This window comes from Coregonus clupeaformis, chromosome 29 (genome assembly GCF_020615455.1).
Source record: "Coregonus clupeaformis isolate EN_2021a chromosome 29, ASM2061545v1, whole genome shotgun sequence".
In the NCBI taxonomy this organism is placed as follows: domain Eukaryota; kingdom Metazoa; phylum Chordata; class Actinopteri; order Salmoniformes; family Salmonidae; genus Coregonus; species Coregonus clupeaformis.
This window is the reverse complement of record NC_059220.1, coordinates 17,233,839-17,256,480: the sequence shown is the minus strand read 5'-3', so window position 1 is coordinate 17,256,480 and position 22,642 is coordinate 17,233,839. Positions and strand designations below refer to the sequence as shown.

The 22,642-nt window shown below is 44.2% G+C and overlaps 1 protein-coding gene and 1 long non-coding RNA gene across 8 annotated transcripts in view; both read right to left on the bottom strand.

Moving 5' to 3' along the window:
• Positions 1–2,227: 2,227 nt before the first annotated feature.
• On the bottom strand, positions 2,228–6,747 carry LOC121544767 (zinc finger protein 770). Of its 2 annotated transcripts, none has more exons than XM_041854903.2 (2): positions 6,541–6,747; positions 2,228–6,096 (listed from the first exon to the last, which is right to left on the bottom strand). In XM_041854903.2, the coding sequence occupies exon 2, from the start codon at positions 6,031–6,033 to the stop codon at positions 2,542–2,544; it is 3,492 nt and encodes a 1,163-aa protein (XP_041710837.1). In that variant the 5' UTR covers positions 6,034–6,096; positions 6,541–6,747; the 3' UTR covers positions 2,228–2,541. The 2 variants fall into 2 exon arrangements, with proteins under 2 accessions (XP_041710837.1, XP_041710836.1); XM_041854902.2 differs by having other exon boundaries at positions 6,591–6,747.
• Positions 6,748–14,457: 7,710 nt separating this feature from the next.
• The window catches only part of LOC121544766, a 111,793-nt gene continuing 103,608 nt past the window's right edge, over positions 14,458–22,642 (bottom strand). For all 6 annotated transcript variants that reach the window (XR_006657603.1, XR_006657604.1, XR_006657601.1 and 3 more), the window contains one exon: positions 14,458–16,869. This is a non-coding gene — a long non-coding RNA (uncharacterized LOC121544766). The remainder of the gene's footprint in view (positions 16,870–22,642) is intronic.

The following is a 22,642-nucleotide window of genomic DNA, read 5'->3' as shown; positions in this document are numbered from 1 at the left end:
CCTACACAGCCAATCGACAAATAATGCTTTTGGGAACGGGCAGAAAAAGTTCAATCCACGGAGGCAAAAGTGACATTGTCGAAGTTTAATTCAATAAGACAAAAGCTGCGAAAGTAGAGTTGAAAATAAAGAGTAGGGAGGGGCGGAAAAGTAATGTTTGATAAAGATTTGGTGAAGTGGTAAAAGAGGATGATAGCAGTGCCGGCTATGTTACGTGTGATGATTGTGAGGCTCTATACAAATTCGACAGTCACAAGACGGGACTTCAAATAGGCCTATGGCATGTCAAGGGAACTGTAGCCTTCTGTTTAGATAGGTTAAATGGAAACTGAATTCTGGACATTGACTAACCAGAATAACTTAATGTTTTTTTATGGCAAACTCCAAAGTCCTCTGATAATACTCGTCCCGTGCGAATCGATATCCCTGTGTTTTGAGAGAAATGTCTGAGTTTGACAGGTGTTGCTCGCGGTTTGAGCAAGAAAACAATAACTGATTAGATAAATTGAACAAAGTGCTGCGCATAGCCTATATATGAAGTGTCTACATGTATCGACGTTCACAGTGAATGCTTTTGTTCATACGTTTTGTGGCGAATGAATTGAACATCGCCAAATGCATCATAAAAAAATATTGCGCCTATTTAATGCAACCCTTGCTGTTAATAGATCGCAAAGCAGCATACAATTGAGCTAAACTTTTGGATCAAGTTCACTTTCTCATCCATAGCCTAAAAACGCATATCAAGTGCAAGTTAGCTGTTTAGCTCACATCTGAAGGCAGGGGGGCATTTAGGACGTATTCTACTGCGGATAGCTAAAATATCCGAATGATTATGATCACACTTCCTCAATTCAAACAATATGGCGACACTATAGCAAAAATGGTTTGGTGTGGTTTAAAACTTGCGAACCAAGCTCGAGTTATCAGTGTAGCCTGTTATCGCCTGGATTTATATAGGCTATAGGCTTCAGTCATAACTGTCAATTTATAAAAAATAAAAAAAAAGAATGACAGGGGGCTGTTTAGAAAAAAATTATCCCGTCCTAATCGTCCTCTGGAATAACCAACACAACACAACAACGGACATTCTGGGGTAATAAATACATCACCAACTTTCAACTTTCTCTTGTAATACTAGTCCCGTGCGAATAGGGCTATAGCCTTAATAATAACTCCTGCAGAATTAAGCATTTTTTGCAGCAAAATGATACACCAAATTTAGGCAATATTTGGACTTGGGAACAGGAGTGGAGAAATATGATTTATTTCTATCTGCATCTTGAGAAAATGCAATGCTCAGTTAGATGCATCTGTTGAGATGCTGTCTTCATCATAAAATCGTCCTAAAAGCTGATCGTGTTTCAACCACGTCAAATATGTATCGAAGCCGAACGGAAATCTTATCAGAAACAAGTTGGGTCGTTTTCAAAGCTTTCTTTTTCGTTACAACCGGTCAAACTGATGTCATTTGGACATTTTGAACAGAAAATCTTTCCCGTTTTTTTTTGCTTTATTGTCTTTGCTCCGCGAAAGATGACAGAGGAAACTTTACCAATGTTAACTAGATTGAAGCGTTCATTCTATCGATCTATTACATTATTCTATTGAGAAAAGGTTTATATAGTCTTCTAGGGTAACATAATGACAAAGAGAAGCTACATGTATTTAATTATAGACAAGTAGACTAACAAATTGCATACCAAAATTTCGGAAATTATAAGCAGAAACATATCTATATCAGGCAACAACAACAAAAAATCCAGAAGCCCGTCAAAAAAATTATTCTTCAGTGTTTGACCGTAGCCTATAGCGCATTTTCTATATTTGCGGGTTAGGGTTGGGTGCAGGTCTCAGATTTTCACTTTATCACATTAGTGGGGGGGTTGCGGATGGGTTATTAGCAATTGCGGGCAGGGTGCGCGTGAACAAACAGCTGATCCGCGCACCACTAGTTCCTACACAGTAAGCAATTCCATTATTCTGTCAGTATATTCCAAAATATTTTACAGTTTGGTGATATTTCTATAATATCTATGGTTTTCATTATAGTTATTATTTCTAAACAATATGAGACATTATAGTGATACGATATGAGAGAACACAAATGTAGTACCCTATCAAGATAGCTAGCATGTTAATGATTCAAGTAACCAGTTATGATGAACTGTCAAGTAGAATTTTGCATAACTCAATTGACTAATCTCAAGATAAAATCGCAGAGAAATACTTTTATTTATACATTTATTTGTTCTGAACATGTCACAAAGACTTGGATTAATAACAGCAAATTATGGCAGTTATGCAGGTGATAAATAACAAGCACATTGTTATATGATTCCATAAATGGCTTGGCTACACAACAATAATTTCACAATAATTTCAATTACAACACAAGGCAGTTTATTAAATCATTCATATGGTAATTTTGTCCTTTCTGAATGGTGATGTGGGCATACTAAACTAAACAGAGAAAAGATGAGAAATAAATCATATTAGATATAGGTCGATAAAAACAGAACAATCTGTTTAGGCCGTGTCTTATTTGTGTGTGTGCTGGTGTGTTTTTAGATGAGACGCTTGTGTGAAAGTCTTCTCACACACTTTACACTGGAATGGCCTCTCACCTGTGTGGGTGACATAATGTCTCTGGAGTTTGGAAGGAGTCTTGAAATCCTTGAAACAAATTGCACACCGATATGTGCTTGACTGAGTAACCTCAATTTGATTTCTTGAGACACATTTATGGAGCTGAAGATCAGTTTCTGTTTCAAAAGATGTGATGCATGTGTCACACTGAAATGACCTGTGAATTGGTTCACCCCAGTAATGATCAAGCCTCTCATTTTGGATAACATTATGACTGCTATTATCTGCTATGACTTGATTGGTTATAAATTCCATTTGCATGTGACCCCCCACTTCCTGTTGCAATGAATTCTGACCTGTCATCTCATTGTTTAGGGCATGTCTGTGAACAATAAGATGAGTAGCAAGTTCAGATTGGGACAAGAAATGACTGTGACACTCAGTGCACCAATAGTCCTCGCTTTGTCTACTCCCAGATTCCATATTATCATCTGCTAGGCCTATGTCTTGTATTGCCACAAAGCTTAGGTCTCTTGTCTCTGAAGAATGACCTAAACCCTCATCAGTGACTGAGCAGTGATCAGAACTGTCTTTGTAGGACTGTGGCATGTCTCTCAGTGTCTTTCCTTGAGCAGAGGCAAGAGTTTCATGGTCAGGGTCCCTAAATGTGTTGTTATCCTGGACATCACTACATGTTTTATTCTCATGTGTTCGTCGTTCATGACTTCTCAAGTGGCAAGGCTGTCTGAAGGTTTTAGTGCATAAACTGCATTTGAATGGTCTTATCCCAGTGTGTATGAGAAAGTGTCTAGATAGTTTTGATGGAGTGTCAAAGCCCTTCTGGCAAATCGTGCACAGGTGTGCTTTTCTTTTAGCACAGGTCACTTTGTTTGGTATGGATTGTTTAGAAGTGTTGTTAATGTTGTCCCGTTGTACCTTTGGTTGATTATTACAGGTATCCTCAAAATTGTCCTGGAATGGTCTCCATTCATTCACACCATTTGAATGGAATGGCTCTGCTTTCATAGAACTCGCCACAGGAACTTGAACACAGACTTTAGGGTACTGAAGTTGTTGCGGCCTTCTTACTTTCATTCTATTTCCCTGTCGAGAGGCAGGTCTGAAGGGTCTCCACTTGTGAGTTCCCTCGTGGACTTTCAGGTGTGTGGCCTGTCTGAATGTTTTTCCACATGCCAGGCATTGGAATGGTCTTAAGCCAGTGTGTACAAGGTTATGTCTTTGTAGTTTAGAGGCAGATGGGAAATATTTGAAACATAGCAAACACTGGTGTTTGGTATGACTTGCACTCCCCACAGAGATCGCGTCAGCGCCTTTCAAAGCCAATTCAGGACCTGTACTCAGGAATGGGGCATCATTAACTTTTCCTGTTGAAGGCTTTGCTTGATTTTCCAATTGCAAGTGGCCACTTTGATTCAGTGTTGTTTCTGGTGGCATTTGGAGAGGGAGCTGAGGCTTGGATAGGGAGGATGTTGAATGCTGAAACCAATGCATTTTACTATTGCTTTCATTGTGTCCACAAGCAAAAGTACTACCTTGACCTGACTGTCTCTCTGTAGGGGAGTTGAGGTGAATGTTCCTATCAGAATTGTGCTTTTCAGGAAGCTTTCCCTGAAATTGGACACCCACTGGAGATTCTCTGTGTTCAGTAATTCGACGTGATGGAGGTCTAGAACGTGGAGCACATCTTTGCTTGCCATTTTTGGCCCACAGATGAGTGCGGGAGTGGATCCTCAAATGTGTTGGCTGGCGAAATCGCTTCCCACACGTGTGGCACCCAAAGGGTCTCTGACCAGTATGGGTCAACATATGCCTCTGCAGTTTGGATGGAGAAGGGAAACTTTTAAGGCATGCAAGACACTGATGGTTAAGTTGCTGATTCTTCGTTTTCTGGCTGATCTTCTTACATTGGCTGCTGGTTTGACCAGATATCGGCGTCTTCAGGTGAGATGTTGCAGTTGATTCAGGTTCCTGCAGAGTGGAAACTGAAAAGTCTTTATCATCTTTCACATTCGGCTTCCAGTGCTCTGGTTTAACAATAATATCGAGGTCAAGAGCTTTCGAATCATTAGGCTCTGGAGAAGTCATCCCTTTGTCTGAATTTTGGTAAGCATGTTCAGTCTTCGACACATCCCTTGGATCATCCAACTGACTTGTGTTCTTAGATTCATCTTGGTTCTTATGACTGACTTGGTGCCTCTTCAAATGGGTCAAAAGACGGAAGGTTCTGCCGCAGACACGGCACTGAAAGGGTCTTACTTCTTTATGCATCATGTAATGCTGCCTGTGTCTAATTGAACTGCAGAATGTCTTTGAGCAAATGCTACACTGAAATTGACTGGTACCACTAGCATTTGGCTCTACTTTGACAGGAAGTGAAGACTTTGTTTCTAACTTGTCCAGGTGCTGCGGGGCACCAACGCTTATTTCACACTGTAGCTCCATCTCTATATTTGTGTTCTTAGCATCTATTCGCTTTTCTTTTTGTTTGGTACACACACTATGGAGATTTGATTTATTATGCGAGGCATATAGGTGGGTTTTCAGGTGTGACACCTGCCTGAATGTTTTCCCGCAGTCCTCACAGGAAAAAGGCTTCTGGCCAGTGTGAGTAAGAAAATGACGCTTTAGTTTGGATGGAGAACAGAATGTTTTTGAACAGGTTGGACATTCGTGGTTCACCCTCATTCTACCTCTGGAAGAGCTCTGCTGAGACCCAAGCATGGGGATAGACTTAGAAAATCCAGTAGGCCTGTGTTCATGTATTTGAGAGTGCATTTTCAAATGGGCCCTTAGTCTGAAGGCCTTACCACAAATGTTACACTCAAAAGGTTTTGGCTGACTGTGAACTGGTAAGTGCCTCTGAAGCTGGTGAGAGGAACTAAAACACATCAGGCACACTGTACATGTGTGGACATCGTCTGTGTGCCATGCACTGTTCTCCATTCCATCAGAGCCAATCATGTTATCTTGCAGTAAATCTGTGAAGAAATGGCCTCCTGGCTGGGTGTTTTGTTGGCTGCTAAATAAACCATTATCAGCAGGTGGGATAAGTTCAGGTTGCAGTTTCATCTCTGAGGCTGTAGTGTACGTCTCTGGTGGTGTCCTCTGCATGGTCCCATCTCTTTGAAAATATGCTGTAGGCAACAGTGGGGTATCTGTAATTAAATCATGTCCAGATTTCTCAAGAGATGGTTCAAAGTTTGTAGGTACTGGTATGGTATGTTGCAAACTGTCTGTGGGTGGACTCCAATTGTGGTAATTCCCTGTGTGGGTCTCGGAGTGCTTCTTTAAATGTACAGATTGTCTAAAGTCTTTGCCACAAACCAAACAGGTAAAAGGCTTCTGGCCTGTGTGTATTAGATAGTGTCTCTGGAGTTTAGAGGCACTCGGGAAACCTTTACAACAAACGGAGCACTGATGCATTGTTGCCTTCTTCGTTCCTGTGATGTTCCACAAACGCTTGATGATTCTCCTTCATTGAGCAATCTAGAAAAAAACATAAAATATGTTTAAATACAATGTTGATGTGGGTACATACACATAGAAAATGAGTAAAGTATAATTAATTGAATCAATCTCACAACAACAGCATTCTTCAACCTAGCATGAGCAACAACAACAAAACATACATTCATAGCTCTTTTAGAGCGATCTTGTAATAAAAGATGTCACCTGATCAATAAAACTCCCTATATGTAACATAAAATAGGCCTAACTTGAGACGTAGCTGGTTTCATATTACGGGATAGCTAGCTAACGTTACATTCATAGCTATAAATAAATCAAACTTCTAAGCAACATAAAATAGGCCTAACTTGTAGTCAACACATATTAGGACTGAGTTAGCTAGCTAACGTTACATTCAAGCTAGAATGACAAACTGAAAAGGATAGCGTTAGCTTGCTAGCATAGCTAGCTAGCTAACCTTACCTAATGTTTAATTTGACAGTTTCACCATAATAAATGTATAAAATAGTCACCATGCACGAGTCCAGCTGACTGTTATGCTCAAGAATGAGAAATACAAGTACAATTGATGCTAGTGCGGTACAAAAAACGACGATAATTTGCGATTACGTAGAAACAATGTTCCAAATAAACAACAACTGTGTCCGTCTCTCAATAACGCTCAGACGGAATCAGTATGACTTATTTCAGGTTCCCCACTTCTGTCCTGACGTCTACTGTAATGGCAGTATCTATCTACAGTTGAAGTCGGAAGTTTACGTACACCTTCGCCAAATACATTTAAACTCAGTTTTTCACAATTCCTGACATTTAATCCTAGTAAAAATGTTTTAGGTCAGATAGGATCACCACTTTATTTTAAGAATGTGAAATGTCAGAGTAATAGTAGAGAGAATGATTTATTTCAGCTTTTATTTATTTCATCACATTCCCAGTGGGTCAGAAGTTTACATACACTAAATTAATATTTGGTATCATTGCCTTGAAATTGTTTAACTTGGGTCAAACGTTTTGGGTAGCCTTCCACAAGCTTCCCACAATAAGTTGGGTGAATTTTGGCCCATTCCTCCTGACAGAGCTGGTGTAACTGGGTCAGGTTTGTAGGCCTCCTTGCTCACACACACTTTTTCAGTTCTGCCCACACATTTTCTATAGGATTGAGGTCAGGGCTTTGTGATGGTCACTCCAATACCTTGACTTTGTTGTCCTTAAAACATTTTTCCACAACTTGCTTGGGGTCATTGTCCATTTGGAAGACCCATTTGTCTTGAGATGTTGCTTCAATATATCCACATAATTTTCCTTCCTCATGATGCCATCTATTTCGTGAAGTGCACCAGTCCCTCCTGCAGCAAAGCACCCCCACAGCATGATGCTGCCACCCCGTGCTTCACGGTTGGGATGGTGTTCTTCGGCTTGCAAGCAACCCGCTTTTTCCTCCAAACATAACGATGGTCATTTTGGCCAAACAGTTCTATTTTTGTTTCATCAGACCAGGGGACATTTCTCCAAAAGGTACGATCTTTGTCCCCATGTGCAGTTGCAAACCGTAGTCAGAATTTTTTATGCCGGTTTTGGTTCTAACGCGTCTCCTTCCTGAGCGGTATGACGGCTGCGTGGTCCCATGGTGTTTATACTTGCGTACTATTGTTTGTACAGATGAACGTGGTACCTTCAGGCGTTTGGAAATTGCTCCCAAGGATGAACCAGACTTTCTTTTCAGAGGTCTTGGCTGATTTCTTTTGATTTTCCCATGATGTCAAGCGAAGAGGCACTGAGTTTGAAGGTAGACCTTGAAATACATCCACAGGTACACCTCCAATTGACTCAAATTATGTCAATTAGCCTATCAGAAGCTTCTAAAGCCATGACATCATTTTCTGGAATTTTCCAAGCTGTTTAAAGGCACAGTCAACTTAGTGTATGTAAACTTCTGACCTACTGGAATAGTGATACAGTGAATTATAAGTGAAATAATCTGTCTGTAAACAATTGTTGGAAAAATTACTTGTGTCATGCACAAAGTAGATGTCCTAACCGACTTGCCAAAACTACAGTTAGTTAACAATACATTTGTGGAGTGGTTGAAAAACGAGTTTTAATGACTCCAACCAAAGTGTATGTAAACTTCCGACTTCAACTGTATGAGGTTTATCAGAGGCGCTAGGAAAATAAATAAATAAATAAACTTTGCGGAAATCCACTACCAGCTTGTGGTGTATTGTAGTCAATGAAGTGCACAGCAAAAATACCTAAAAACGTTTTCAAAATTAAAAGTGTTATAGATCACAAAATGATTATTCTAATCTTGAACTCGCTGCTGACAGATGGTTGTAATTATGTTTTTCATGTGTATGTGCTAATATAGTAGCCCTATTACTTACAGCCTAGAAAGTAATTTTTATATAAATGGATAACCAAAATATGCAGGAACAGCGTCCAAACACCCCTGGTATTTCCCTTCACAGACCCAATTAGTGGGGACATTCAGACACATCCATCAAATCCATTTGTTTGGACATGGATTCACGTTTGAAAACCCACGAAACACACTTCAAAGGTGTTATTTGTAATAGGATTATGGTTGGCTTAGCACGCCAATGGTGACACGAACTCAAATTACGCAGCCTCATCTCTAGACTTAATTTTAGTGCAAATTAAGATTCTATCCACAATCCAAATCTGCCCCGAACTCATTGAACTAACCTGTATATCAGGACATTGTACACTGACACAATCAGCCATAGCTGTTAGAGCTGCAATCTGACCTTGTCACCTTACAGAAAGCCCTGGTTGGTTTAAAACTTGTACTTAATGCGGGCAAGACTAAATACATGTTGTTCTGTAGTTCTTGCCAGAATATTTCAGATGGACTACATATTTATTCATTGGATGATTCTCCCATTGATCGGATTCCCACCTACAAATATCTGGGCATTTGGATTGACAAAGACTTAATCTTTAAAAACCATATGGATGAGCTAGTTGAAAAGCTAATATTTAAAGTGGGCTTCTTTTTTAGAAATAGATCTTGCCTTTCCCTAAATAGCAGGAAGCAGATTGTACAGTCAAATCCAATAAGACTTAGCTACCCTTTCCCCCTTTCTGACTAACTATATATCTGACAGACAGGTCTTTTTTAAATAAATGTTTTACCTTTATTTCCACAGGGAGCCTTGCATTTGACAATTTACACATTTTATAGAATACAAGCAACAGTTAAAACAACCAACAGTTAAAATGTGTCACATGCCCCGAATACAACAGGTGTAGACCTTACCGTGAAATGCTTACTTACAAGCTGTCACGATCGTCGGGAACAGATGAGGACCAAGGCGCAGCGTTGCAGGCAAACATACTCTTTATTTAGCGATATTACGACAAAATAAACAAACGATAACGTGACAGTTCACGGTCTAACACAAACCAACTAGAAACAAGATCCCACAACTAATGTGGGAAAACAGCCTCTATAAGTATGGCTCCCAATCAGAGACAACCAGCCACAGCTGACACTCGTTGCCTCTGATTGGGAACCACTCTGGCCAACACAGAAATATATTACATAGATCTACACACCCTGGCTCAACATAACAGTCCCCAGAGCCAGGGCGTGACAGTACCCCCCCCTAAAGGCGCGGACTCCGACCGCGTCAACCAAACACCACAGGGGAGGGACCGGGTGGGCACTCCGCCTAGGCGGCGGATCCGGCTCCGGGCCTGATCCCCGCTCCCTCTCCAACCCCCCAAAGTACCCCTGGTCCGGTCTGACCCCGCTGGCCGGAGCTGGACTGCACACTGGTGGAGCGGATTGCTCTAGCTCCGGCGTGAAGCATCTGATCGGTGCCGGACCAGGCACCGGTGGAACAGGCACGGGACGTGCCGGACTGACGACGCACACCACTGGCTTGGTGTGGGGAACAGGCACGGGCCGTGCCGGACTGACGACGCGCACGGGACGTGCCGGACTGACGACGCACACCACTGGCTTGGTGTGGGGAACAGGCACGGGCCGTGCCGGACTGACGACGCACACCACTGGCTTGGTGTGGGGAGCAGGAGCGGGCCGGACCGGGCTGGCGACGCGCCCCATTGGCTTGGTGCGGGGAGCAGGAGCGGGCCGGACCGGGCTGGCGACGCGCACCATTGGCTTGGTGCGGGGAGCAGGAAAGGGCCGGACCGGGCTGGCGACGCGCACCATTGGCTTGGTGCGGGGAGCAGGAAAGGGCCGGACCGGGCTGGCGACGCGCACCATTGACCTGGTGTGGAGAGCAGGAACAGAACGGGCCGGGCTGGCGACGCGCACCATTGGCCTGGTGCGGGGAGCAGGAACAGGACGGGCCGGGCTGGCGACGCGCACCATTGGCCTGGTGCGGGGAGCAGGAACAGGCCGGGCCGGGCTGGCGACGCGCACCATTGGCCTGGTGCGGGGAGCAGGAACAGGCCGGGCCGGGCTGGCGACGCGCACCATAGGCTTGGTGCGGGGAGCAGGAACAGGCCGGGCCGGGCTGGCGACGCGCACCATAGGCTCGGTGCGGGGAGCAGGAACAGGACGGGCCGGGCTGACGACACGCACCACAGGCTCAGTGCGGGGAGCAGGAACAGGCCGGGCCGGGCTGACGACACGCACCACAGGCTCGATGCGAGGAACAGGGACAGGCCGGACCGTACTGGGGACACACACCACTGGCCCTATGCAGGGATCAGGAACGGGCCGGACCGGACTGGTAACACACCCCAGTACCTCTCGCCGTGCCTCCACACTTTCCTTCCCCTTTAACACCAGTGGCCCCCGTAACCTGGCGGCCTCCTCTGTCAACCCGCTGGACCGCTCTATCGCGGCCTCCTGCTGCCCCGACGTCCACGTTGTGAGCCCCCCCCTAAAAAATTTCTGGGTGTCTCTCCTCCCCGTGGACCAGGCCTCCCTAGTTCTCGCCAGACTCTCACCCCACTGCTCCAAAGTCCAACCACTCTGCTCTTCCCTTGGCTTGGCCCAGTCGAGACTCGTAATCCATTGCTCCATAGACCAGCCTCTCTGCTCTTCACTTGGCTGGGCCCAGTCGAGATTCCTACTCCACTGATCCCAGGTCCATCCTCTCTCCTCTTCACGCTGCTTGGTCCTGTCTTGGTGGGATCTTCTGTCACGATCGTCGGGAACAGATGAGGACCAAGGCGCAGCGTTGCAGGCAAACATACTCTTTATTTAGCGATATTACGACAAAATAAACAAACGATAACGTGACAGTTCACGGTCTAGCACAAACCAACTAGAAACAAGATCCCACAACTAATGTGGGAAAACAGCCTCTATAAGTATGGCTCCCAATCAGAGACAACCAGCCACAGCTGACACTCGTTGCCTCTGATTGGGAACCACTCTGGACAACACAGAAATATATTACATAGATCTACACACCCTGGCTCAACATAACAGTCCCCAGAGCCAGGGCGTGACACAAGCCTTTAACCAACAATGCAGTTCAAGAAATAGCGTTAAGAAAATATTTACTAAATAAATAAAAAAGTAACACAAAATAATAATAACGAGGCTATATACAGGGGGTACCAGTACCGAGTCAAATGTGCGGGGGTACAGGTTAGTCGAGGTAATTTGTACATGTAGGTAGGGGTAATAAACAGAGAATAGCAGCAGTGTAAAAACAAAGGGGGGCATTTAGTCCGGGTGGCCATTTCATCAATTGTTCAGCAGTCTTATGGTTGGGGGTAGAAACTGTTAAATAGCCTTTTGGACCTAGACTTGGCGCTCTGGTACCGCTTGCCGTGTGGTAGCAGAGAGAACAGTCTATGACTTCATCAATTGTTCAGCAGTCTTATGGCTTGGGGGTAGAAACTGTTAAATAGCCTTTTGGACCTAGACTTGGCGCTCTGGTACCGCTTGCCGTGTGGTAGCAGAGAGAACAGTCTATGACTTGGGTGACTGGGGTCTTTGACAATTTTCCTGAGAGTTCTTGAATATGGTGACACCATTTATAGGAATGCAGCAGCCACTACTCTTAAACCTTTGGATGGCGTCTACCATAGCGCCCTATCTGTGGTCCTCTGTAGCTCAGCTGGTAGAGCACGGCACTTGTAACGCCAAGGTAGTGGGTTCGATCCCCGGGACCACCCATACACAAAAAAAATGTATGCACGCATGACTGTAAGTCGCTTTGGATAAAAGCGTCTGCTAAATGGCATATTATATTATTATTATTATTATTATTATCTCTGGTGACAGTTGTAATATGCATCACTGCATCCTGTATCAAAAGGTTGGCTGGTCCTTATTAAAATCCCTTAGGTCACTTCATTACTCCCTTTGTTTACAAAGCTCTACTGCACAAGCTTCCAACATACCTCACTTCGTTGTTTAAGTAAAAAGACATGAGTTACTGAACACGTTCGCAGGGTTCGTTAAGTCTTGAGGTTCCTCGGGTCTCCACAGAATTGTGTAGATCCGCTTTTAGTGTTAATGCGCCCACTGCTGGAACAATCTGCAGATCTCGCTGAAATTGGATGTTCTGGTGCCGCTCAGGCAGTTTAGGGTATCGATTGAAGACCTGGTAGCTGAGAGATGTAGATGTTATCCAAGCCATTAGACTCATGAACAGCTAATCATGGCTACCCAGACTATTTGCATTGTCCCCCCAAACCCACCCCACCCCCTCTTTTACACTGCTGCTACTCTGTTTATTATCTATGCATAGTCACTTTAACTCTACCCACATGTACATATTACCTCAAATACCTTGACTAACCGGTGCCACCACACATCGACTCTGTACCGGTACCCTCTGTATATAGTCTCCCTACTGTTATTTTATTTTACTGCTGCTCTTTAATTATTTGTTATTTTAATTTTTACTTAACAAATTTTTTCTTAAAACTGCATTGTTGGTTATGGGCTTGTAAGTAAGCATTTCACTATAAGGTCTACACCTGTTGTATTCGGTGCATGTGGCAAATAAAATTTGATTTGATCTATGATTGTATTTCAGATTTTGTGTATTTTTGTGTATTTTAACTGTTGCTTGTATTCTATAAAATGTGTAAATTGTCAAATGCAAGGCTCCCTGTGGAAATAAAGGTAAAACATTTATAAAAAAGACCTGTCTGTCAGAGATATAGTTAGTCAGAAAAGGGGAAAGGGTAGCTAAGTCTTATTGGAAATCCAATTATAGAAGTATATGTTTACCTCAGCCCAGGGTCGGACTTGGACCAGGAATGAACCAGAAATCGGCATTTCAAACACAGCAGCCCATTTTTCCCTTGAGGCCCCCACACGTCCCATTTCTTTCCTCCAGGACCCCACACCGGCCCATTTTGTTCCTTGAGGGCCCTATTATTAGCCAGATAATTATAATTTTGCGCAAAACCCCCAAGTTAGACAGGCCTACTGGGCTGAAAATGGACCAGTCCGCCCATGCCTCAGCCTCAACTTAGATGTCCCACATCCTGTAGTGTAATTAAAGATTAACTAATTAACCTACTGGCTTTCTAGCCCTGGAGCTGTCTAGAAGCTTACTGTTTACTGCCTGCACTCAGTCACCCTCGGATTAGATGTTTGACTAAATACTTTAAGAGATGCAAAAATACACAAATGAATGGACAAACAAACTGTTAATGGAATTAACAAGAAGGCCTCCAGTAAGCTCTACAAGAGCTGCTTTTTGGCTGCAATTCATATAATCAGCCATAAGAGGGCTGCATACACCACTCAATAACCTGCTTCGTCATGAAGATGTATTCAGCATCATCTATAAATCAGACTGTTACCATGGTTACTCCATGATATCAGTCTGAAAGAAGTCACTGTAAAAAATACGCAATAGTCTCTACAAGCCATAATGTTGAATAGACGTATATTTAATATTTAAACGTACCGGTTGTCCGTGCTGTTGGTCCTTTTGGCGGTAGGAAGTGGAGATAGGGTAACCACAGGAAAGTGTTGTTTACCCGACTTTTTACAGACTGGGTAGGTTATGTTGCTTGTATTTTCCATCTCCTGACCCATTTCACGTGATGCACAATATGTAAACAATAGCCGAATATAACCGAATGATGTCGACCAAAGCGCATTCCCTCGCAATCAGCTGGAAGTGCTTGTGAAATTTGCCATCTGATTGCGTTGGACAAAGTTTGGTCTGTGCTTCGGTTAAACTCATATTGTGCAAGTCGCTTGCGAATTGCGTCAGCGTTGAAAATACAAATCAGATATGCAAACCAGTGTACTGAAAGTCGGGTTAATAACACTTATCTGTGGATACATAAGGACAAAATCAGCAGACAACAGGCCAAGTACGTTCAAAGTTTATTCAACAGTCTGACTTGTGATGGGACTGTTCACAAAAAGTGAGCCTACATGTTAAAGACCAGAGAGGAGTATTCCATTCTCAGATTTGTAGAGGCTATATAAAGGAGTACATGGAAGCACCAACATGTCAGTGATAAATGTCTCATATGATGGTTGCTGGTATTCACATTTGTAAAAAAAAAAAAAAAAAAAAAAAAAAATTGGAAGAAACACAAATAAGAACACTTTCAAAAAGATTCAAAACATGGCAATCATATAAGCCACCATGGATTTGAAACTAGAGGCCACAGTGTCTGAAGCCCCAGAGACATCCTGACACGGTCTCCACCACTGTATACCACTGCCAGGGGGAAGGAAAGCTGCGAAGCCAGTCTGGGTAGCCTGAAGGAGCTAGCACACAGTCAAAGTCCATGTGCATGGCCACAATGACAAGGGCCGCGGGGTGGTACACTGCACACAAAGGACAATGTTAGCCACTGACGACTACTAGTTTGTGTGTGGGCTGGCTGCAGGTTTCTTGAGTAGAGGATGTTTTTTTTTAACACAAAAAATAAAATGTCACCCTGTCTTTATGAATTTTTCTGAAGATACAATGGTAATAACATTGAGCAGTTAACATCGATAGACACCACAGTCTGTACTGTAGATAAATTCCCAGGTTTTCCCGAAATCCCGGTTGGAGGTTGCCTGGAATCAGGAGGGAATAAGCAGGAAATCCGGAATCCTTTAACCAGGATATATGGAAAACCAGGGAATTTATTTAAAGTTCCCGGAATTTTGCAGTCCTAGCTGTAGCCCTACAGTATGTGTACAGCCATGTCCAGGGGAGTGACAACATTTCTGATGTTACTGCTTGTGTCTGTCTGCATGTCTGGGACATAATTGTTTTCCATGGTGATCGACAAGTGCTTGTCTGTCTGTGTGTGGCACCAAATGTTGTGGCTGGGGCGTTCTAAAATGCTGACACCATCCCCTGTAGGCCTACCACATTCAGATTTTAAAAAAAAGATGTAGGATATTACCGACCACAAGATTCCTACCCAAAGATCTGCTTGGTATTTCAGTAAGGCAAAGGAATGCTTTGGACTCACAGTTAAAAAATAAACTGAGAAGAGTCAAAACTTCTAACATGTGTTCAGTATTTTAATAAGGAACTTATTACACATTTCTAAATTGAGTGCTGCTGTTATTCCATATTTGTGCACTTGCATTTCCTTTAGGTAGGCTAAAACTAAATGGTTAACCTTAACATTTACAGTATTTTATTGGTGTGTTGTTTTGCTCAGCCTCATAGATAATTCCTTGTTTGTTTTTTGGACCTTCAATAAAAATCTTCAGGATCTGTCAGTTGCCTCTATTGTCAAATTCTTGATAAGAGCAATGAAACCACAGATGGGTTGAGATCAATAGCCCACTCTGCTCCCCTCCATCACCAGCACAATGGAGAGAATATAGCCTGAGTAAAGATGCATTCCAATTGAGCTCTTCAATACGGTTCAGGATCTTTGAGAAAATAAATGCTCCAGGAGCAATAGCTATGGCATTGTTTTCTTCACACACCACACGCACACACCAGATATAGACTTGTTGCCAGACCCATCTCACACACACACTCTCTCTCTCTCTCTCTGTGTGGACACCTGCCCTGCAGCTGTGTAAGCTAGGGGAACGACCCTCTCCTATTAACCAGACTGTGTTAGAATCGATGGGCAACATAAAATGCTTAATCTTTTCAGGTGCTTGGTTCTGATTGCCAATTACACAATAATAACACGTTTCTGGCCCGCCAAGCACGAGGGAGAAAAACAAAACATAACACCCCAAAAACAAATCAATGTATAGCTTTTCTGTCACAAAAAGCTTTTATTAGGGGTGTTAGCGTGCTAAGCGTAACTCTATCGCTAACAGGATATCTTAGCTCGTGGTCTGGGATACACTGACTGCTGGTCTTTAATGGGCACTGGTGCTCTGGCATGTGGGCTGTACTGTACTGAACAGTAGATTTGTCTCATAAATGCGCTCTCTGTTTCAGAGTGACAGCTGCTGGAAGGCTTGGGTGTAGGATACAGTGGATTACTGGCCTGGTGTCTTGAGTAAGCCCCCATACTCATGTATGCAATTATACACATATTTATTGAAACGTACTACATCAGCACATTCACACAACACACAATGACAAATAGTAAAGGGTTGGTGTGTGTCCAGATGTAGTCTGTATGAACAGTCGAGATCCTCTTCTTTTCTGCGTGGATCTAACTGATCCCAGGATGGACCCTCCTTCAGCATTGTTCTGGAGTTGTAGCTCTGTGCAGTGGATGGGAGAGAGTAGTTTCTCTTGTCCAGATAGGTCTCACTCTCTACAGACTGAGCCAGCAGGACAAGTGGATGGCCAGCAGAGTCAGGCAAGTCCAGGACAGGAACTAAGGCCACAGATGGACTGGACTGGCCTAGAGTGGTCCTTAAACATTCCTCAAGTCCTGTGGGAGAGAGAGAGGGGGGGGGAGTAGGTGAGGGAGAGAGGCGGGGAAGTAGGAGAAAGAGAGAGGCGGGCAGTAGGAGGGAGAGAGAGAGAGAGAGAGAGAGAAAATAGTGAATATTATCGGACTTCCCCATTGAAAAGCTGTAAAGCTGCTTGTACCTCAGGATCAGGCACGAGGCCCTAAGATGTTCGTCCCGGTGGGGCTGCCCCGAGACAGAGGCTGCACTTAACCCTTCGACCACGGAACACAGGCCTATTCACTGAGTATTGACATTCTCAAATCCCCGGCAGATTGTATAGCCCCCCATTCAACTCCCTGCAGTGCAGACATATGGTCAGCAAGGGCTGGACTCTAAGCTACTGAACCCATACACCCCCTTCTGAACACACACAGAATACACACACAGGCACGCTAACACACACACACACATATGCGGACACACAAGCATACACTTGCACACACACAATCCTACCCCCCAACCCCCCCACACACACGTAAACCAATGTCCAAACCCTTTTGGACAAATGAGCAGCAGCTTGTTGTGGTGGGATCCAGTGGAATAGATCCTGCACCCCCTGTCGTGTTGGGATGTAAGGAAGCTGTGTTGGGACAGTCCACTCTCAGCTTGAGTGGAGCTCAGAGATTGTTCAAGAGGGTGTGTGTGTGTGTGTAAATGTGTGTGTGTACTACAGTGTGAGAATTCATTGAGTGTCTCCGGCCGTCTCCTTGCTGACAGCCTGTCCATTTAGCAGCAGCCCACTGGGATGATTTCACCACATCCACTCCTGCTCTTCAGCCTCTAATTGGTCACAAGTGTTCCCCTGGCCTTGCATGGTTGGCTGATGTGGGCTTGTTAGTTCCATAGGTCTAACAGTGTGTTGAGTGTGTCGTGGTGTGGTCACTGGGATGTGATATGTTGTCGGATGTGGTAGCTACTAGTGCATCTAGAGCTCAGTAGTTTGGAACCAATGTTTCAGTTGGTAAGAGTACGGTGCTTGGGTTTGATTCCTTTATGGACCACATATTCACTGAGTATTGGGCTCCCAAGTGGCGCAGCGCATCTCAGTGCTAGAGGCGTCACTACAGACCCTGGTTCGATTCCAGGCTATATCACAATCCGGCTGTGATTGGGAGTCCCATAGGGCGGCGCACAATTGGCCCAGCATCGTCCGGGTTTGGCCGAGGTAGGTGGTCATAAGAATTTGTTCTTAACTGACTTGCCTAGTTAAATAAAGGTAAAAAAATATATATATACATATACACATATTAGGAACACCTTCCTAATATGCTGCTTACACCATGTCCAGACTCTGCCATCAGCATGACACAACAGGAACCGGTTTTTTTTCCACTTCTTAATTGTCCAGTGTTGGTGACCGCGTGTCCACTGGAGCCGCTTCTTCTTGTTTTTAGCTGATAGGAGTGGAACCCGGTGTGGTCGTCTGCTGCAATAGCTCGTCCGTGACAAGGATCGACGAGTTGTGCGTTCAGAGATGCCGTTCTGCACACCACTGTTGTACTGCGCCGTTATTTGCCTGTTTGTGGCCTGCCTGTTAGCTTGCACAGTTCTTGCCATTCTTCTTCGACCTCTCTCATCAACGAGCTGTATTCGCCCACAGGACTGCCACTGACTGGATGTTTTAGTTTGTCGCACCATTCTCGGTAAACCCTAGACACTATCGTGCTTGAAAAGCCCAGGAGGCTGGCCATTTCTGAGACACTGGAACCGGCGCACCTGGCACCGACGATCATTCCACGCTCAAAATCGCTTAGGTCACTCGCTGTCTGTAGAAGCAAACCATTTTCATGAACGGGGTGTACCTAATAAACTGGCCGCGGAGTGTATATTGAACTACAGCCTGTAACAGGCCTCATTGTAAGAGCAGGGAAGTTCTGTCACCAATATGCCCTTGTGGAGGGAAATCAGGACAGAAAGGTTACCAGTGCTGTTCAGTGCCATTTAATAAGCCTCACGAGCCCAATGCAGCACGCCAAACACACACACAAAGAACCCACACGGGCTAATTACACTGAACAAAAATATGAACGCAACATGTACAGTGCTGGTCCCATGTTTCATGAACTGAAATAAAAGATCCCAGAAATGTTACATATGCACAAAAAGCTTATTTCTGTCAAATGTTGTGCAAAAATGTGTTTACATCCCTGTTAGTGAGCATTTCTCCTTTGTCAAGATAATTCATCCACCTGAGAGGTGTGGCATATCAAGAAGCTGATTAAACAGTATGATCATTACACAGGTACACCTTGTGCTGGGGACAATAAAAGGCCACTCTAAAATGTGCAGTTTTGTCACAAAACACAATGCCACAGATGTCTCAAGATTTGAGGGAGCGCGCAATTGGCATGCTGACTGCAGGAATGTCCACCAGATCTGTTGCCAGATAATTTTATGTTAATTATTCTACCATAAGCCACCTCCAACGTCATTTTAGAGAATTTGGCAGTACGTCTAACTGGCCTCACAACCGCAGACCACGTGTATGTGAATAGATTGCCCCATGGTGGGGTTATGGTATGGGCAGGCATAAACTACGGACAATGAACACAATTGCCTTTTATTGATGGCAATTTGAATGCACAGAGATACCGTGACGAGATCCTGAGGCCCATTGTCGTGCCATTCATCCATCGCCATCATCTCATGTTTCAGCATGATAATGCATGGCCCCATGTCGCAAGGATCTGTACACAATTCCTGGAAGTTGAAAATTACCCAGTTCCTCCATGGCCTGCATACTCACCAGACATGTCACCCATTGAGCATGTTTGGGATGCTCTGGATCTACCTGCACGACAGCGTGTTCCAGTTACATTTACATTTTACATTTTAGTCATTTAGCAGACGCTCTTATCCAGAGCGACTTACAGTTAGTGAGTGCATACATTTTCATACTACTCATACACGATGTGTAGATTATATATCTCTGTTACATACAGTCTGTCTGTCTGTGTCTGTCTACTGGTCTTTCAGTCTGTCTACCTGTCAGTCTGTCTACCGGTCAGTCTGTCTACTTGTCTGTCAGTCTGTCTACCGGTCAGTCTGTCTACCGGTCTGTCAGTCTGTCTACCTGTCAGTCTGTCTACCAGTCAGTCTGTCTACCGGTCAGTCTGTCTACCGGTCAGTCTGTCTACCGGTCAGTCTGTCTACCTGTCCGCCAATGTCCAGCAACTTCGCACAGCCATTGAAGTGGAGTGGGCCTGATCAACTCTATGCGGAGAAGATGTGTCGTGCTGCATGAGGCAAATGGTGGTCACACCAGATACTGACTGTTTTTTTATCCACGCCCCCTACATTTAAAAAAAAGGTACACTATATATACAAAAGTATGTGGACACCCCTTCAAATTAGTGGATTTGGCTATTTCAGCCTCACCTGTTGCTGACAGGTGTATAAAATCGAGCACACCGCCATGCAATCTCCATAGACAAACATTGGCAGTAGAATGGTCTTACTGAAGAGCTCAGTGACTTTCAACGTGGCACAGTCATAGGATGCCACCTTTCCAACAAGCTAGTTAGTCAAATTTCTGCCCTGCTAGAGCTGTTCCGGTCAACTGTAGGTGCTGTTATTGTGAAGTGGAAACGTCTAGAAGCAACAACGGCTCAGCCGCGAAGTGGTAGGTCACACAAGCTCACAGAACGGGACCGCCGAGTGCTGAAGTGCGTAGTGCGTAAAAGTAGTCTGTCCTCGGTTGCAACACTCACTACCGAGTTCCAAACTGCCTCTGGAAGCAACGTCAGCACAAGAAGCTTCATGAAATGGGTTTCCATGGCCGAGCAGCCGCACACAAGCCTAAGATCACCATGCACAATGCCAAGCGTCAGCTGGAGTGGTGTAAAGCTCGCCACCATTGGACTCTGGAGCAGAGGAAACGTGTTCTCTGGAGTGATGAATCACGCTTCACCATCTGGCAGTCCGATGGACGAATCTGGTTTTGGCAAATGCCAAGAGAACGCTACCTGTCTGAATGCATAGTGCAAACTGTAAAGTTTGGTGGAGGAGGAATAATGGTCTGAGGCTGTTTTTCATGGTTCGGACTAGGCCCCTTAGATCCAGTGAAGAGAAATCTTAACGCTACAGCATACAATTACATTCTAGACGATTCTGTGTTTCCAACTTTGTGGCAACAGTTTGGGAAAGGCCCTTTCCTGTTTCAGCATGACAATGCCCACGTACACAAAGTGAGGTCCATACAGAAATGGTTTTTCAAGGTCAGTGTGGAAGAACTTGACTGGCCTGCACAGAGCCCTGACCTCAACCCCACCGAACACCTTTGGGATTAATTGAAACGACAACTGCGAGCCAGGTCTAATCGCCCAACATCAGTGCCCGACCTCACTAATGCTCTTGTGGCTGAATGGAAGCAAGTCCCCGCAACAGTCTTCCAACATCTAGTGGAAAGCCTTCCCAGAAGAGTGGAGACTGTTATAGCAGCAAAGGGGGACCAACTCCATATTAATGCTTCTGGAATGAGATGTTCGATGAGCAGGTGTTCACATACTTTTGGTAATGTAGTGTATCTGTGACCAACAGATGCATATCTGTATTCCCAGTCACGTGAAATCCATTAGGGCCTAATTTATTTATTTCAAATGACTAATTTCCTTATATGAACAGTACCTAAGTGAAATCTTTGAAATTGTTACATGTTGCTTTTATATTTTTGTTCAGTGTAGTTAAAAAAAAAAATTGTTCGGTTTAAAATGCTCCCAATGAACACGGGGTCTTTTTCCTATTTTATGAAAAGGCTAAATATGGTCGTTATCTGAGTGTGAGGCTTCACCCTTGGATGTAGGACTCTCTGGAGATCAAGTGGAGACAACATAGAGAGGCAGGGAGATCACAGAGAGTAAATGGTAATATTAGGGGAGAAGAGACAAAGCCTTCATCACACCTCTGAAACAAGGCCTGTTTCATGTCAGGACGTTTTAGTCTTTGAGCTCACAGGGCAGGCAGACAGGGCCTTTGTATGCCTGGGACCAGGGAGAGGGGTGAAGGTGATATGGAGTGACCATCCATTTGTGTGTGTGTGTGTGTGTGTGCGTGCTGTAAGAAGCCCCTTTGCCAGATGCTGCTGTCTCTCAACATCTGAGACCCTTAACACTAGAACCGCCAAAGCAGTCATTTGGACTGCTCATCATTTTATTCTATTTTTTATTATACCGACAGTTGAAGGTGCCATGCTCAGTTGATAATCATCCCGATAATTGCCTCGAAACTGAACCTAAACTATACTGAAACTAATTTCACACATTTAGCAACAGATTAAATAAATGAAGTAAAGTATGATGGGGGAGAATGTGGGAGTTGATGAGCGAGGGGAATTCATTGTGAATGAAGAACAGGGCGGGCCATTCTATTGTATTGATCTGTTCTAATTCTAATCTCAAAATGGTATGTACCCTATATCAGTCCACCGAATCCAAGCAGTCTTATCAGTCTACTCTGGCCTACTTGGAGTACACAGTGAGAACGTGCGTAATTTACAATCGCAAGAAGACCAAGACGAATGGATGCACATGCTGCGTTAGCGTTACTACAAGATCTGAATGAAAACGACTCAGATGGTGGGAAATAAATGAATCATGACATCTTTGATGATTATTCTTCTGATTCTGAGCCTCAGCCTGAACTACACCTCACCTCCTAGGGCTAAGCGCAAAAAAGCCAGAACGATGCACACTGAGCAGGTGCCCGCGCCACCACCAAATGAAACGGTGAGACAGGAGAGAGAAAGGGACAGCA